Source organism: Natator depressus, chromosome 3 (assembly GCF_965152275.1).
Source record: "Natator depressus isolate rNatDep1 chromosome 3, rNatDep2.hap1, whole genome shotgun sequence".
Taxonomy (NCBI): domain Eukaryota; kingdom Metazoa; phylum Chordata; order Testudines; family Cheloniidae; genus Natator; species Natator depressus.
Genome location: NC_134236.1, coordinates 44,065,813 through 44,084,913, shown reverse-complemented (window position 1 = coordinate 44,084,913; position 19,101 = coordinate 44,065,813). Strand labels below are relative to the sequence as shown.

General features: G+C 37.5%; 1 protein-coding gene across 1 annotated transcript in view; it reads left to right on the top strand.

Moving 5' to 3' along the window:
- CSMD1 (CUB and Sushi multiple domains 1) overlaps positions 1-19,101 on the top strand; it is a 1,960,312-nt gene that overhangs the window by 1,424,445 nt on the left and 516,766 nt on the right. Inside the window, exon 13 of the mRNA XM_074947791.1 lies at positions 18,355-18,537. Coding sequence (XP_074803892.1) covers positions 18,355-18,537 — 183 coding nt within the window. The remainder of the gene's footprint in view (positions 1-18,354; positions 18,538-19,101) is intronic.

Below are 19,101 nucleotides of genomic sequence, written 5' to 3'. Positions count from 1 at the left end.
TATTCTATCCCTCTAAACTGGAAGTCATTCTGGAGGAAAACAAAGGGCCAAATTCTGCTCTCTGTATCACCCATTGACTTACATTTATCCAATAACTTCCCTGTGTAGGTGTAACTGAGAGAAGAATATGGCCCCAGATAAATAATATATTATTGTGATCATGTTATTTCTTTTTAAACAATGATTTTCACTGCTACCTGTACACTGGGATGACTTTATTTTTTTTTTCTTTTCTCTTTAATACTTCAAACCCAGAACCTCAGAGTTATGAACACCTCAGGAATGGAGGTTGTTTGTAACTCTGAAATGTTCATAACTCTGAACAAAATGCTGTGTTGTTCTTTCAAAAGTTTAAACTGAACATTGACTCGATACTGCTTTGAAACTTTTCTGTGCAGAAGGAAAATGCTGCTTTTAGCCATCTTAATTGAAATGAAACAAGCACAGAAACAGTTTTCTTAGCTTGTCAAATCTTTTTTTTTAATTTTCCTTTTTTTTTTTAGTAGTTTCCATTTAACACAGTAGTGTAGTGTATAGTATTCACTTTTTTTCATCTGTGCTGCCTGATTACGTACTTCTGGTTCCAAATGAGGTGTGAGGTTGAGCAATCAGTTCTTAATGCTGGTGTTCATAGCTCTGAGGTTCTACCCACTTTAGTCCTTGTACGGATCTTGAACACTTTAATAAAAATGATGCAATAATTTGGTTTTAACATATTTAAAACCATGTAACAATTTCACCTTTTCCTTACATTGTAGATTTTTTTTAGGCTTCCCAACACAATAAAAATGACCAATATGATCAAAGTTGTCTAAAAAGATTGCAAAAATATAGGTTTCTGACACAATACAAGATTAAGTGGTTGATCACTGTTTCTTGTAGGGTACTATTTTGAAGAGGAAGATTTATTTCATAGTTAGTTTTCCTGTCAACAGTTTTTTTTCACCCCATAAATTGGAACAAGTTGTACAATTAATTGTGAGTGGCAGGGCAGATTTGAAGGAATGAATGTGTTTGTGAGTCCTGGTTATTGGAATAATAAACAGTTAACTTTAAATTGTAGAACACATTTACAAAGAATAAACACAATCAGCTGATAGCTTGTTTAGTGGAGATGAGTGAATAATGGAAAATAATGACCACAGATCTTTGTTCTATTTTAAAAATGGCTTTAGCTTTTAACATAGTGGTGTGAAAACCCCTTTACTGTTGGATTTCTGTGATCCGTCAAGTGCTCAAAATTTGGCAGTACACATATTAATGAAAAACAAATTTTAAAACTGAAATTTAAAAATTTCCTAAAGTGCAGTTTGAATTGTATATTCAGTTGTAAAATTCACAATTCATAGTTTGCAAGCCACAGTTCAGTTAGTTAGCCACACAATGTGATTAGGGAACAAAAACAATCCTAAATTGACATGTCAGTACTCTACTGTCAGTACTTGTCAGAACTAAAAGTGGTCGAAGCTATCTCATAATTTTCACTGTTAACTGCAATAACTGGATACTATGTTATCTGTAATGGCTCCTCTTCTTCTCCCAGCCTTTCTGTTCCTTTTTCCTTTTCTTCTCTCTCCCTTTGGCATTACATCTTTGTTAGGCCATAGCTGTTATTAGGCAACATGTTCACACATACGTGAGCATGTCTGCCTATTACATTTTCTTCAGTAGAAGGCAGTATTTAGGAAGATGGACACACACTCAACATAGTGTATCTTACAGATGTCTTGAGTTAGTTGTGAACTATCTTTCAAATGGAGTCAAATGTAATCTAATTGATTTTTTGATTATTTGAATTTTTTAAGTTCTGTATTTTACATGATTGCTATTAATTTCTTTGACACACATGCACAGGTTATTTTCCATAATTTCAAGTCTATTGATATATCTAACTCCCATTTTTCATGAAATTGACTAATGAATTATCATTGATTTATGCATGTCAATATGTCTATATTCATTCAGATACCAATAATATACCATACATAAGAATGTCCATACTGGGTCAGATCGATGGTCCATCTAACCCATTATCCTGTCTTCTGACAGTGGCCAATGTCAGGTGCTTCGAGATAATGAACAGAAAAGACAATCATCGAGTGATCCATCACCTGTTGTCCACTCCCAGCTTCTGGTTGTCAGAAGCTAGGGACACCCAGGGTATGAGTTTGCATGCTCAACCACCTTGGCTAATAACCATTGATGGACCTATCCTCCGTGAACTTATCTAATTGTTTTTTGCACCCCGTTATAGTTTTGGCCTTTGCAACTTCCCCTGGCAATGAGTTCCACAGGTTGACTGTGCGTTGTATGAAGAAGGACTTCCTACATTTTCAGGAAGTCCTTCTTCCCTTCATTTTGGCCTATTGGATAAAGCACTGGACTATGACTCAGGAGATGAGGGTTTTATCCTGGCTCTGACACTGACCACTAGGTGGCCTTAGGAAAGTCATTTTGCCCCTCTGTGCCTCAGTTTCCCCATCTATAAAATAAGTCTAATGATACTGACCTCCTTTATAAAGTGTTTTGATATCCATGGATGAAACGTGCTACTTGGTATTATTATTTGGTTTTGAGTCTGAGTACATTTTTTAAGTGCCAAAGTGATTTAGTAGCCCAGTTTTCAAAAGTCACTTAGCCATAAAGGAGCCTAAATCTCATTGACTTTCAATTACTTGGATGCTGACGGCCTAAGTCACTTCTGAAAATGGGACAATTCAGGTCACAGGATGGATGGTGTTCACTTAATAAGCAGCAATTTAATATTTTGTTTTACCCTCATTGTTCAGTGTGATCCCCAGATTTATTAACTGCACTCTATTCAAACCCTGCTTTGAAGACAGAATTATTTACTTCCTCATAGGCTTTTTTGGGGTGCTTATCACTATAGTATCTGAGTTCTTCACTAATATTCATTAGTGTATCTTCAGCAGGTGATTGGATGGTATTATCCCCATTTTACGGACTGGGAATTGATACAGAGAAAGAAAGTTGAAGAGCATCCCCTGAGTTTGAGTGCCCAAGTTGAGACCTGGGACCTATTTTTTTCCAAAGTACCTAGCCTAATATAGCACTACATGTGTTCAAAGCACAGGTCCTATTGACTTCAGTTGCAGCTGTGAGCTCTCAGCCCTTCTGCACATCAGACCCTAGGATCTCAGGTTGGTCACCCAGATAATGTGGAACACAACTAGTCACCACCTGTGAAAAGCTTGGTTTAAGTGAGTTGCCAGCACAAGAACTATGTGGCAGAGGCAGGGATAGAATCCAGTTCTTCAGGGCAGCCTTCCAACTGTTTTAATCTTGAGACCAATCTTTCTCTTTCTGCAATCCCCTCCTTCATTTGCTACTCACCTTCCAACTTTTGCAACACATGAGCCTTCGGTTACAGTGTTACCTGGGGTTCTTTCAACCCAAAGCTTTTGGTAACTTTTACTCTGTGCAAGGTAGTGTCAGGAAATAAATCAGGGGAGACACGGCCGTCCGACCGATAAATGGCTGGCACAAACAGGACAACACAAGAGTGCTTTCACTTAAAGCTAAACTTTACTTAGTCTCAAGCACTTATACACACGTCCGCAAGAGGTTAGTAAAACACCCCCAACTCTTGATAATTACCAAAGCTGAGTGTGGCTCTTGAGTGGCACAGCGGCAGCCCGTCTGCCGGTGGGAAACACAAGATGCATCCAGAGAGAGAGTCCAGTCCTGAAGAGTCCCACTATCTCAAACTTTTCCCCCTTATTTATACATTAGTAATAGAATGACATGTCCATTAAAGCAAACTTGTTAAGTAAGCAGTTTCAATGGTCAAGCGAGAGGTTCCTTCTGATTATTGATTAACCAGGTGTGGGTTTTTCCAGAGTTCGCAGCCTTGAGGCCCCAATAGCCATTCCTGGGGCACATCCTGCTCTTCTAAGATGCATGTATCAGCAACTTCAACACAATTCTTATCAGGAAGGACAAGGGGTCAAGATGCCCTCTCTGTGGCACCCAACCCCCTGCCTTGGTTAAGCTAAGCCTGCTGACTTGGCTAATTTGCAGCCTGCTGACTTGGCTGCTTTTAGTAATAAGCCATAGTGGTTTCAGGCACTTTACTGCTTTGCCAAAGTCTCCCCGTACAACAGTTCACAGCCTCCTTCACTACACAAACATGTTTCATCTCCAGAGCAGATCCATCATGTGCACTGAAGGAGGCAGGAGTCCTGTGAGAAGAAATAGTAGATAATCATGTAATTAAAGACTTACCATAATGCTTTTGCAAAAGAGGTCTGAATTAAGGTGCACAGGCAATCTTAATTCTGGCACCTCCTAATTATTAAGTTCTTGACTTTGCAATCTTAAAGTTGTTTTAATGTCATTTCTGTGTGCAATATATGCATAAATTGCCTTTTGGTTTTGATTTAAAAACCTTTAGCTGGCAAGCAATGCATTTCCTGTTTTCCCCTCCTGCTTTGGCATATCAGGTACTAATGAGGTTCTCAGCATGGGCTCTGGTTGTAACATATGTTAAGATTTGTACTTTTAAGTAGAACTTAATTATACATTAATTTAACCTTCACACCATTAAAAAGAACTGTATAGTAATGTGAAAGTATTGTAAATTTGTAATAGCAGGTAGTTTAATTTTAATAGATTAATTCACATGGACATTGACAAGTTTATTTTTTTCTTAAGAATACTTTGTAAATATTAGAGAGATTTAATATTTATCTCTTGTTTTGAAAGTAATCTCAAATTGTGTGATAAATTTTCTGAAACCATTTTAATGGGGTTCTTCAGGGAATAGCAATGTGACATCATCACTGTTTGCCAAATACATGGTACTATTTATGAAATGTACTAAACAGTTTAGGTTTCAGAGTAGCAGCCGTGTTAGTGTGTATTCGCAAAAAGAAAAGGAGTACTTGTGGTACCTTAGAGACTAACCAATTTATTTGAGCATAAGCTTTCGTGAGCTACAGCTCACTTCATCGGATGCATAAAGTGGAATCTCAACCACTCCCAGTCTCTATTCAAGCCTAAGTTAATTGTATCCAATTTGCAAATTAATTCCAATTCAGCAGTCTCTCTTTGGAGTCTGTTTTCGAAGTTTTTTTGTTGAAGGATAGTCACTTTGAGTTCAGAAATCGAGTGTCCAGAGAGATTGAAATGTTCTCCGACTGGTTTATGAATGTTATAATTCTTGACATCTGATTTGTGTCCATTTATTCTTTTACGTAGAGACTGTCCAGTTTGCCCAATGTACATGGCAGAGGGGCATTGCTGGCACATGATGGCATTTATCACATTGGTAGATGTGCAGGTGAACGAGCCTCTGATAGTGTGGCTGATGTGATTAGGCCCTATGATGGTGTCCCCTGAATAGATATGTGGGCACAGTTGGCAACGGGCTTTGTTGCAAGGATAGGTTCCTGGTTTAGTGGTTCTGTTGTGTCGTGTGTGGTTGCTGATGAGCATTTGCTTCAGGTTGGGAGGCTGTCTGTAGGCAAGGACTGGCCTGTCTCCCAAGATTTGTGAGAGTGATGGGTCGTCCTTCAGGATAGGTTGTAGATCCTTGATAATGCATTGGAGAGGTTTTAGTTGAGGGCTGAAGGTGACGGCTAGTGGCGTTCTGTTATTTTCTTTGTTAGGCCTGTCCTGTAGTAGGTGACTTCTGGGTACTCTTCTGGCTCTGTCAATCTGTTTCTTCACTTCAGCAGATGGGTATTGTAGTTGTAAGAATGCTTGATAGAGATCTTGTCGATGTTTGTCTCTGTCTGAGGGGTTGGAGCTAATGCGATTGTATCGTAGAGTTTGGCTGTAGACAATGGATCATGTGGAGTGGTCTGGGTGAAAGCTGGAGGCATGTAGGTAGGAATAGCGGTCAGTAGGTTTCCGGTATAGGGTGGTGTTTATGTGACCATCACTTATTAGCACGGTAGTGTCCAGGAAGTGGATCTCTTGTGTGGACTGGTCCAGGCTGAGGTTGATGGTGGGATGGAAATTGTTGAAATCATGGTGGATTTCCTCAAGGGCTTCTTTTCCATGGGTCCAGATGATGAAGATGTCATCAATATAGCGCGAGTAGAGTAGGGGCATTAGGGGATGAGAGCTGAGGAAGCGTTGTTCTAAGTTAGCCATAAAAAATGTTGGCATACTGTGGGGCCATGCGGGTACCCATAGCAGTGCCGCTGATTTGAATGTATACATTGTCCCCAAATGTGAAATAGTTATGGGTGAGGACAAAGTCACAAAGTTCAGCCACCAGGTTTGCCGTGACATTATCGGGGATACTGTTCCTGATGGCTTGTAGTCCATCTTTGTGTGGAATGTTGGTGTAGAGGGCTTCTACATTCATAGTGGCCAGGATGGTGTTTTCAGGAAGATCACTGATGGATTGTAGTTTCCTCAGGAAGTCAGTGGTGTCTCGAAGATAGCTGGGAGTGTTTATTCCTTCTACCTCCCACAATGTTCCTCAGATGTTCTTGTTAACTCCTGGAAATGTGCTGGAAATGGCCCACCTTGATTATGACTTTAAAAGATTTTCTCTCGCCCCACCCCACTCTCCTGCTGGTAATAGCTCATCTTAAGCGATCACTCTCCTTACAATGTATATTTTTTCATGGTCTGTGTGTATGTATAAAATCTCCTCACTGTACTTTCCACTTTATGCATCCGATGAAGTGAGCTGTAGCTCACAAAAGCTTATGCTCAAATAAATTGGTTAGTCTCTAAGGTGCCACAAGTACTCCTTTTCTTTAAACAGTTTAGATGGTTCTTTTATATGTATTTATGTGATTTACAGCTTCAGGACTATGTAGAAAGCCATTATTCTTATAATTTCTTTAGAGGACATCAGAAGAGCCCATATAAATCTTCAATTGATGTGCTAACAAATCAACATTTTTTCTGCATATGACGAACTTTCTCCAAATGGCATATCTGAATAAAGTGCACTTATTGTGTGTTACAAATACAGAACAGATTTGTTTGAATTTTTCATCCTAATTTGTGTTGTTACTTTCAGTGATACATTCCTTTGGTTTAACAACAGGACATACCTATTTTGTAAAGCTGAAAAGCCAGTTTTAATGATGTGCCCTTGAGGCACAGTGTGTTGGCTTTGAGGAATAATACCGTCTATTTGTATGACTGACCACTCTGTTTGAAGTCTAGTTGGACTTTATAATGATCTTTTGTTCATGATTTATGGATACAACAGTTCCCAACTACAATAGAAATGTAAGAATTTGCATACTAGATCACACCTGTGGTCCATCTAATCCAGTATTCTGCCTCTCACAGTGGTCACCACAAGGTGTTTCAAAGGAAGGTGTAAGACATCCCACAGAAAGCAGATATAGGATTATCTGGCCCATGGGGAGTCTCCGTCTGTGCCCTAATAGTTAGAGATTTTCTTAAGCGAAACATGAGGTTTTATACACCTTCTAAAATTTTCTATGTATTTGTATAAGAATCTACATTATAACTATGATTATTGATGTTATCCACATATGTCTGATAGCTCTTTGAATCTTGTTCTGTTTGTGGTTTCAGTGACATCCTGTGATAATGAGTTCTGCCTATTTATTTATGTAGATGAGGTGGGTGAAATAATATCTTTTATTAGAAACCACCATTCAGCAACACAGAGCTCTTATTCAGGTCAGTGTATCTCAAAAGTTTTGTCTGTTTCACCAACAGAAGCTGGTCCAATAAAAGATATTACCTCACCCACCTTGTCTTTCTATTAGAAAGACATGTAGTCCAACATGGCTACAACAACATTTCAAACATCTTATTGTGTATTGAATATTTGAAATAATATTTTTATTAATATTAAATTTTCTACTTTTCAATTTCATTAATTTTTTTTTTGTATTATGAGACCGGGACAATAGAAGTTCCTGATCTACTCTCTATGTACTGTTCATTATTTTATATACTTTTATCATGGCTCCTCTTATTCATCTCCTCTCTAAAGTAAATAACCTACATCTTTTCAATATTTTTCATATGAACCCTTTTCCCATTTTCCTAAAAATATGAATCACTTGTCTTTGATCTCCCTCTAATTGTGCAATATTTTTTGAGATGGGATGACTAGTACTGCACACAGTGTTCTAAATGAAATCCCAACTACTGGTCTATATGACATTATAATATTTTTCCTTACTATTCTTCATCTCGTGCCTTACATTCCCTAACATCTTTTTTGTTTATGACCACAGGTCTATATTCTATTCTATATACATTTTTATACCATGCCCCTCATCATAGTATTTTAGTGCCTTCCAGTAGTGAATTAAGAAATATTATTTGTTCTCTCATCCTCTCCCCAGAGGGAGAAGCATATGTAGGGGTTCTTGTTTTGGTAATGCATTTTTTCTTGTAGAATATAAAAATCCCTGTTGCTGTGTTTTTGTTAGAGGAAGCAAGGTCAAATAAATTTACCTTCCACTTGGAGTGAAAGGTGGTGATGTTTGTGATGGTCTGTAGTTTCTTGAGGAGTTCATTCCATAGTCTTGGACTGCCGTGAGAGAAAGTTCTGTCTCCTACACAGCTGAGTTTTAGTCTATTGTTGAGAGTTCCATTGTGCCAAAGGAGCATAGTTGTCAACCACAGTCCCAGAGCTTTAGAAGAGCTTTTAGATATCCTGAGCCTGGGTCATGCAGTGCTTTAAAAATAAGGAGCGAGTGCTTTGAAGATGATGACTGAGTCCTAGAATATCATTCAAAATTCTATGGGAAGCCAGTGTAAAGAATGGAGGACAGGTTTGATATGTCATAATAGTCTGTGTTGCTAAGGAGATGTGCCGCAGCATTCTGTACTGGAGTTTCATAAAAGCTGAATGACAGGGGATGGATGACAGGGGATGGATCATTCAATGATTGTCTGTCCTGTTCATTCCCTCTGAAGCAGTGGTGCTCAACCAGGGCTACATGTACCCCTGGGGATACACAGAGGTCTTATGCGGGTACATCAGTTCATCAAGATATTTGCTGAATTTTACAACAGGCTACATAAAAATCACTAAGAAAGTCAGTACAAACTAAAATTTCATAAAGACTTGTTTATACTGCTCTATATACTATACACTGAAATGTAAGTACAATATTTATATTCCAATTGATTTATTTTATAATTATATGGCAAAAATGAGAAAGTAAGCAATTTTTCAGGAATAGTGTGCTGTGACACTTTTATATTTTTACGTCTGATTTTGTAAGCACTTTTAAGTGAGGTGAAACTTGGGGGTATGCAAGACAAATCAGACTCCTGAAAGGGTACAGTAGTCTGGAAAGGTTGAAAGCCACTGCTCTGAAGCACCTGGCATTGGCCACTGTTGGAAGATAGGATACTGGGCTAGATGGAACATTGGTCTGATCCATGATAAGACTCTTATGTGGCAGGTAGGAGGTAAAGAATGGATTCTTTTTTCTTCTATCTTAGCATCTGTCAATTCTCACAAATACAACTGTTCTGAGCAACGGATAGCCTGGTTAATCCATGTTGCCTCCCCTTGGTTACAGAAGTAAGTAATTTTGTGGATAGAATAACTCAGATCTGAACTCTTTCATGCCCGTGCTTACTTAATGTGGAAATGACAACATTAGCTTGGATTTACTTGTTTTATTTGCAATATTTGGTTTACAGTGGTACAACATTTTCATTGTGAACTAAGAACTCAGTTCATGACCTTAATGTCAGGAAAAAAAATCTAAAATAGTATAATGTTCTTTTAATATGTTATGTTTTAGCTTCATAACAAAGCACTACAATATTTAGTAGGGAGGGTTTCATTGTTCAAGTATTTAACCGGTGCCGCCCAGAGGATTCAGGGGGCCTGGGACAAAGCAATTTTGGGGGCCCCTTCCATAAAAAAAGTTAGTTTTGCCTCCACAAGCAGCGAAGAAAAAAAAAACAACCCCAAGTCATGCCACCGAAGAAAGAAGAGGACAGGAGGACCCGCCGCTGAATTGCCGCAGAAGACTGAAGCAGAGCGATTGAGCTGCTGCCAAAGCGCCGCCGCTGAGGAAGAGAGGGACTGAAAGACCCACTGCCGAATTGCCACTGAAATTGCTCCCGCCCTGTCTGCGGGGCCCGGGCAAATTTCCCCACTTGCCCCCTGCTCTGGGCGGTCCTGTATTTTACAGATGTGTGACAATATACTCGGAAAACAAGTTAAATATTGTTTTGCTGAATACACTATGATCATGTATTAGTTCATTATTGAATTGCACTATGATATGACAATATTTAACAACTTGAAAAAATCCATAAGCAAAGTTCACTACAGTGGTAAATTTTAAGGGCTTCTTTGGCCTACATCCAGGCTGAGCTCAGTACAGCTCCTGGAGACAAGGGACACAAAGGGGACTTTACCTCACCTTTTAAATCCTCTTGTTCCTGTGGCTGTCTGACTGGTGGGTTAGTCCCTGTTATAAATTAGAGCAGCCTCAGAAGTTCTACATTTTATTCTCAGCTGTTCACAGTCCCAAGTGACCATTCCAATGTAGGGAGTGGGAGGATATGGCTGGGATGGAGAAATCATAGGATACTCTTCTGAACCTATGTGAGAGGGGCGGGTGGTATGGGACCAGCTATTTTGTCCTTTCATTGTTTCAAGATTCCTCTACACTGGTAGAATCATCCACTTGCCAGTTAAACTAGCTTTAAGGATGCTTTGGACGACCGAAGCACCCTTAATGAAGCTGAAATTATGACTCAACATGTTTCTATTCATTGGAAAAATGTAACCAGTTTCTAGATTTCAAACTGGTAGAAATCTTTTGTGTGTAATCACTATATAGCAAAGTGATTTAATTTTTATGTCAGTATCTGCATACATTGATTAATCCTGATGTTTTAGCCTGCTGCAAAGTATTTGTCTGTCCATGGGATTAAAATGATATATCTGTGATCTTTGCTCATTTTGCTACATACTCTTACAATTCATTTCCCACCATTAATTTTACAAACAAACAAACCAAAAACAGATTTTGGAAATTCCAAGCTGGATTCATGAAAAGGAAAATCCGTTTTCCCCCGGATCATGCTTTATTCCTCGCAAGCTTGCCATAGCAAAATTTGGACCCAGTTCCCTCCAGAGCCTTTAAAGGCTGTTGCTGAACCAGGAAAATAGGCCATCAAGGATCAGTGATCTCAGAGATTGCTATGTCTAAAGTCGTAGATTGAGACTGAATTTCCTCTATTCCTTAACAGGGGATTTGCAGGTGTCTGCCCTCACTGCAGACAATTTAGAGCATCCATGTTCAGAAAGGATCCTCATTAAATTTCCTGACTACATGAATATTTATTTCCAGCTGTCCAACATGCTGTTTTTTAAAGTTACCACTTTCTAACTCTCAACCTCCCTAAATACTATATTGACTTATTTATGGTCAATATGGAATTTATGAATTTGGTCCTTTGAGTAACGAAGCTGAATTTTGGAAAAGGTCACAAAACTGTAAGGTATTTGTCTTTGCAATATCTTCTTCTAAATTGAACATCACAACAAAAAGTATGCTTTGTTGCATCTGCCACATTGTTTAAAACATTTATGAAGTATAGATAAGTGAATATTCAGTTTGATTCAGTTCCATTTATGGAAATGCATCATTAAAATATTATATGCTATTAATATTTTAAAGTTAAAGTTGTTGTAATAGGTATTAATATTCCCTTTACATGTGATTTATTGTCAGATTATGGTGTTTCTCTAAAACATCAGCTGAAATGTTTGAAAACATAATGGTAACAGGTGCTTAATCGGAAGTGTGCAATTAGAGTCCAGCAACAGGAAAAAAAATCAAATTACTGCAGTGATAAATAAAGTGGGGGGATAGCTCCTTTTGATGGACACCCAGCCAGCCAGTTAGCTGTAAAATCCCTCTTGGTAGTTGTTCTTTACTTGCTTTACCTGTAAAGGGTTAAAAAGTCCCCCAGGTAAAGAAAAAAAACTCGGCCAAACGATCCAATGAGAAGGTAGAACTTTTAAAAATTGGGAAAGAAACTTTCCCTTTGTTTGTTGTTCTCTGGATTGGATGGACAGAGCAGCCATGCTATAAGCAGCTTAAGCCAGGTATGATCATAAATTATCAGATCATGCCTAAAACTACTTACCTGAACTCCAAATGTGTAAGTAGATCAGAATGTTTAGCTAGACACTATTAGGGTTATTTCTTTTATTTCTTATTGGCTTGTGAACTCCTCTGTGCTAACCCCAGACGCTTTTGTTTGCTTGTAACCTTTAAGCTGAACCCCCAAGAAAGCTATTTTGGGTGCTTGATTTTTTAATTTGTTCTTTTAAAATCTAGCAAAAGCCTAAGTACCAAATGTATTTTCTTTCTTTATGTTTTTAATAAAATTTACCTTTTTTAAGAACAGGATTGTATTTTTGGTGTCCTAAGAGGTTTGGGCATGTTGTTGATTAGCTGGTAGCCACAGCTAATTTCTTTTGTTTTCTTTCTCAGCTTTTCCCCGGAGGGGGTGGGGGTGAAAGGGCTTGAGGGTACCCCACAGGGAGGAATTCCCAAGTGCTCCTTCCTGGGTTCAAAGTTTTTTGTTTTGTTTTGTTTTGTTTTGCATTTGGGTGGTGGCAGCATTTACCAAGCCAAGGTCAGAGAAAAAGCTGTAACCTTGGGAGTTTAATACAAGCCTGGAGTGGCAAGTATTAATTTTTAAAATCCTTGTGGGCCCCACTTCTGCACTCGAAGTGACAGAGTTGGGATTCAGCCTTGACAACCACCATAACTAACAATATCAAAACCACAAACGATATAATATGGAATCACCGATCAACTACTTTAGTCTTTCAGTTTTGTAGATTCAAGTAATGCAAAGACTTCTCATCTAGAAAGGCTTAGTGTGTAGTTTAACACCCTCACGTTACTCATAGTTCTTCCTTAATCATAGGTTAAACATTATTTTTAAACTGCCATAATTCCTCCCTTGAAAATAAAACAAAATTGCAGAAAAGGACTTTGATTAAATTTAAATATGTACAATCTTCTCATCTTAATGTGTTGGAGAGTTTAATCTTGTCACTCTACCCACATAAGAAGAGAATATGTCCCCAGAGTTGGTTATTATTGCTAGTTTACAAACAAGATGAAAAGCCTTTCCCCAAAGCACTGAAAAAGAGAACATAAAAGCTGGAAAGAACTGAATAAGATTCACGTTAATATTCTAGGTAAGCAGAGGAAGCTGGTGTTTCAACTGGAGTTTGAGAGTTTATTTGCAAACTTCACGAAGTTCACACAGCTCTAATCACTTAGATCAAAAGAAGTCTGGGATTGAATGACTACAGAGAATAATCCTAGAGGAATGGAGTTTGTATTGCCACTTTAAGTAGGTTAACAAAACAACACTGAATAGCTTTTTATTTTGATGTTCTTCACTTTAACAGCTTTCTATGCTAGGTTTGAGTTATACAAAAGGAACTTCTAACTGAGACAGGCTCAGCACAGCTCCTACTATGTTGGCCAGAGGAAGGCTCCCTTTTTATACATCCGATGCAGTGTCAGCCTGCAAACCACAGAGTGGGGTGCTGGTTTGAGTATGAGTTGAAATAATGTGCAAGATTCATGCTCAGTTAATTCAGTCACTTTGCTAATCAGTTCTTTAATCTAGTGCTTGACAATCAGCTGACAGGCACAACAACAAACAAGGAAAGTAAATTTTGTAACAAAACAAAAGTATATAAAAAGTTTTGGGAATAATTAAATAAAATACAATAGTTTACACAGAGAGCAAATATAACCAAATAATTTTCCTTATATATAAATATAATGGCAAAGGGACATAAAGCTGGTTTAACAATCTTCTTGGTTTGGGAAAATGGCCAGGTGACATACACCTGACATAACCTGCTCTTTACTACCATTCTACTCACCCCGGCATAGATGAGCAAAAGGGATTGTGGTCAGAACATCACTGCTGTGCCGCTGTTTGTGGCTGCCAGAGCATACCTAATTTAGGACAGCTCTGAGGCTGTCCCACGGTCAGGGAAACGCAGAGGGTTGGGGTCATAGTCCTTGTTATGCTCTTTAAAGCAGTTAAGAATAAAGAGAACAATATTACCAGAAGAGACATAAGTCCTAAATACTCTGTTCTGCTGCCCATGGAGTTTTGGCCTGAGGTACGCATTTGTACTTACTCTTCACAAAAGAATTATCAACAAAAGTCAAGTAGTTATCTTAGAGTTTCTACTAAAAACTGGCAGCTATTTATAGCATAGTTTTGTCAGTTTTATCACTTCAGGGCTATAGGTGAGTCTATTTACAAGAAGAAAAAAACATCTTAAATAAAGTTGTTCAGGGCCAAGAGTACATGGAAAGATCTTTGGAAGGAGACTCAATAAGAAATATATAAAAATACTACCTATAGGACAGAGAGCGTTCTAAAATGTATAGAATTCCTATTTGGTTGTGGGTTGGGGTATTTTGTTTTTGGTTATGGCAATTGTGAGAGAAAAATCGGAGACTCTTGGACAAAGGTAGAAGTTAATTGATACGTTTTTAAAAAAAGATCTAAAATTAAAGAAAGTAGAGGTAATTTTCATTGTTCTAATTTCAGACTAGCAATATAGCAGGATGTAATGATGTTGAGTAGTTTTGATAGAGAAAAATAAATTTTATATAGATTTCATAGATTTTTTGGAGGCCAAAAGAGACCATTAGTTAATCTAATATGAGCTGCTCTATAATATAGGACATATAATTTTGACTGGTTGCTCATATATTGAGCCCTGTATTGAGTGTTTGCCTAAGCATATCTTCCAGAAAGGTATCCAGTCTTGACTTGAAGGTTCCAAGAGATGGAGAATCCACCACTCCCATTGGTAATTTGTTCCAGTGGCTAATAGCCCAGGCTGTTAAACATGTGTGCCAAATTTCTACTTTGAAAAGTTGTGGGGGGGAAGTGAATGGTTTCCCTGGCCTCCCCGATTCTGGTGCCCCTGGTTCCAGCCACTTGTCCTTGTTATACCTTTCTGTTGTTGATTAAAAAGCCCTTTAGAGTCTGGTATTTTTCCTCAGAGATATCACTTACACACCATAATCAAGTCACCTCTTGATCATCTTTTTGAAAGAAATACAAAAATGTGGGGAAGCTGAGAAGCCTATTTTTTTTTTAGTAAGATAATGAAAATCAGGACTCCTGCCTCTTGCTACTGACTTGTTGTGAGATTTTGATTAAATCAGTTCTCTACCTATCTGTAAAATAGCAATGATAATATTGATTTACTAGAAGTGTTGCAAGTATTAGAATCTAACTTTTTAGAAAACCCTTCAATGTTGCTGGAAGAAATGGTAATATTTAGGTATCTGTCGGTTTCTGTCTGCAAATCAGGTAGTAAAATAAATATAAACATAAAAAATCTAAATAATATTTGCACCCACATCTAATTGCTTCCACAGAATTAGGCGTCCTTGAATGAAAGGTGATGTATGTATGCATGCGCAAAATATGCCTGTTACTTCAGGTAGTCCTGTTCTTCTTTGTCCTTCCGCATCTTCACATATTCTTATGTGAAAACTCACTTTATTGTAGAGCCCTCTTCTTACCCATGCAAGTAAAGGATGAGTCACTCAAAACAATTTCACCTGCTTCCAGCATGAAGGTGTAGGTAATTGTATCTTAGAAAAAGCCAGGCATCCCTTTGCCATCACCTAAATTAATGACAGCACCCATTTTGTGTGTTTAACAAATTAATCTTACATAAAAAGTTGATTATAAGAGTAAACATATTAAAAATGAGATGCTGAGTATCTAACCCCAGCACTCAACATTCTGTCTCGCTATGTGGTGAAGCTATAATGCATAAAAGACATTTACTATTTAAGATAGTTAACTCTATGTAGCTTTTGTGAAAATCTTACTTCTCTGCCCCACAATCCTCTCTTGGGAGTAGCTGCTGGGAGTTGCTGAACACCCTTTGCTTCCTTTTTATTTCAATATTAAATCAATGTCACTGATATCTGTTCAATTTGGGTAATGCAAAGTTGGTCGGACATGGAAGGGAGAACTCACAGCAATCTCTTAAGGAATGAGTCATCAGCTGTGCTTCTGTGAAGCTCCAGCAAGAGCTGTGCTTCTAGAGCTCCTTCTGAGGCAATGCAGCTCTGATTTGCCCCAAGGCAGGATAGAGTTTTTGGAATGTAGTGCTTAGGATCATTCATCGCAAACCCATATCTTGAACTGAGCCTTTAGCTTCTACTCTACTGCAGGCTATAATAATTCCGTATTGATTATTCATGTTAGTTTACCATTAAAATGTGTTGACTCTCATTAGCATTGTCAGGTTAAATTATAGTGTACAACTGCTTGTAACAATAAAGATTTAGTGGATCAGTGGTCATGCCATTTGTTGTAGGTATTACCAGTTTTTAAAGAGATGAACTTCCTCCTTTATAACTGTTTATATATATTCATGTACCGGTCACAAAAGGTGAATATTCTTTTAATGCTGGCTTCTGCTGTAGTTTAGATTTCTAGTGATACACATGGGTTTTTTTTACATATAGCAGCTGATTTCAAAACTACTTAGAGCTCATCAATGGAGTGGCTGCTGCTACTTGTTTTCTCTCCATACTTTAATCTTGCAATGGACAGGAAAATATGTATAAATCCCCCTTTGCTAATGAGCTACATGTACTCTGGTGGTATGTGTGGCGGACATTTCTGCGTATTTGTCAGCAATCTGATCGTAGATGCTTTAGAGGATCTGAACTCAGTGGATTTACTACACCTATGGTAATAAATGATACCTGATGAACTGTTGCATATTAAACATATCTGTTGGAAAAGGGGAATGTCATCATATATCCAAGCTGTTCGGATTTAACACATGGTAGATTTAGTAGTATTTGACAGTAGCCATCTTTTTAATAGAGTTGGAGAATCAGTAATATTTAATAATATTCAGTGAGGACGGAATTTTGTTGTTATCTCTGATAACATTTCTTATAAAGACCCTTAGGTAAAACCATGCCCTGTTGAAATCAGGAATTTTGCCATTGACTTCACTGAGGCCAGGATTTCACCTTTTTCTTATGGACGTAACAAAAAAAATTATTTTATGTATGGAAAAACGTTACATAGGTCTTGCTCCTGCTCCATGCAAAATTAGTGGCAAAACTCTCTTTTAATTTCATGGTTAGGTAGAATTGGGCGTTAGTTGTCAATAACAATCATTTAGTTACTGTTCTGTAATACTACTTCTCTCATTATTTAATATTCATATTTCATGCATCTATTGTTCTTATTTAGCATAGGTTTCCTAAGACAATAGTTCTGTATTAATTATCAGCTGGTAGTTACAAACATATTTGATGTTTAATTTCATATGACATCAGTATTAGTTAATCCTCAGCATGCCTTTAATTATAATATTATGACTACTCAAAAGTTGACATTTGACCTTAATAGATCTAGGAACAATCATTTAAAATATTGTTCTATTTCCAATGTAGTTGATTGTGTTTGGAAACTATTGTGGTTCTACTTTTTAGAGTATAACATATCATTATTGGGTTTCAGCTTTATTGTGTTTCATTGATTAAATAGCAAGCTTCTTGGACTGTCCAGTAAAATGTTTTTTGTTTTTATTTTTTAATACCATTATTAACAGCCCTTCAAACTGAAACTGGAGTTTGAGAGTCAAGATGTATTCTTTGTTGCTAAATCATTATCACTAGAAATAGAATCTGCAAAGACCCACTTCTATCTATGATTATATCAGGGCAACCGCTTTTGTTTTAAATTTTGTCCTCAGATATACCCAGGATTACACAGGTGTAAATATGGCCCCACAGTTTGAAAGAATTGCTATTTAAATTCTATGATGCACAAAACAGAATATAATCCACCTCTTTGACTGTATTGGATTTATTGCTACCACAAGTAAAAGTGGTGAAACCTCTTTTGTCTCAAGGAAGTGAATATGCATAATCGGAAGCAAGGCCCACAATCCTTTCCCTTCTGAAATCAAGGGGAGAACTATTTATTCACTTCAGTGATGCAGGATTGAGCTCGGTGAGCAAATCTGCTGAGCAAGAAGGTGTCCTATCTACTTTTCACAGTCACACCACTCCTAAAGGGAATGTAATGTCAGTTAATGCAATGGGTTTTGACTATTTGGGATAACATTTTCAAAAACACCTAAGTCCCATTTCCATTGGCTTTCAGTTAGATCCTAAGTCACGTCAGTATGTGCTTTTGAAAATTTAACTTTTGGTCTATTATTATTTTTAACTGTTACGTCTGGGCATACTGCTAAATGTCTGAAGCAGTTTCTGGTATTGAAATATGCATGGTATGCAAATATATGTTTATATTCAATATTTTGTTTATCTCTTCCAAATTCAGAAATTGAGAAAGGAGGTTGTGGAGACCCAGGAATACCATCATATGGAAAAAGGACTGGCAGTAGTTTTCTGCATGGAGACACACTTACCTTTGAATGTCAGGCAGCTTTTGAACTTGTGGGAGAGAGAATGATCACGTGCCAACAAAATAACCAGTGGTCTGGCAACAAACCCAGCTGTGTTTGTAAGAATTGCTTTGATTTTTCCTTCCTACTAAATGCTTGACCTCAGCCTATTCCTTTTCTTGGCCCTTGCAACTCACCAGCAGGGAAACATTTCAAAAGACCTTGAAGACTTGTTCAGTGATAACTCTACTAGATAGCTTAGTAGGAGCTCATTTACAGGGAACATCACGTAGAGCCATTTTAGATTTCTTTCCCTCATTTTATATTTAATTGAACCATTTCATACTTTTAATGTAAATGTGAGTTGAATAAAACCCTAATTGAGAGATTGCTAATAGCACATAAGTGTTCAGTAGGATATCATAGCACATATCTAGTGATTCTGGCAGGGTGAAGTACTCTGCATATATACATCAGTAAAGTCTTTCTTTTTAACAACTTAATAAAGTTGTATAATAATTTAAGCAATATGCACAGAACATGATAGGTAAGATCAGTGAATGTGATTTTTTCCCCTTTTAGCCAATAAAAATTATTTATAGTCAAGTTTGCACTTTGGATGGATTTAAATGATGTCAGTTTATATAAATTCAGAAGTAAAATAGAGTAAATTTTTGCAAGTG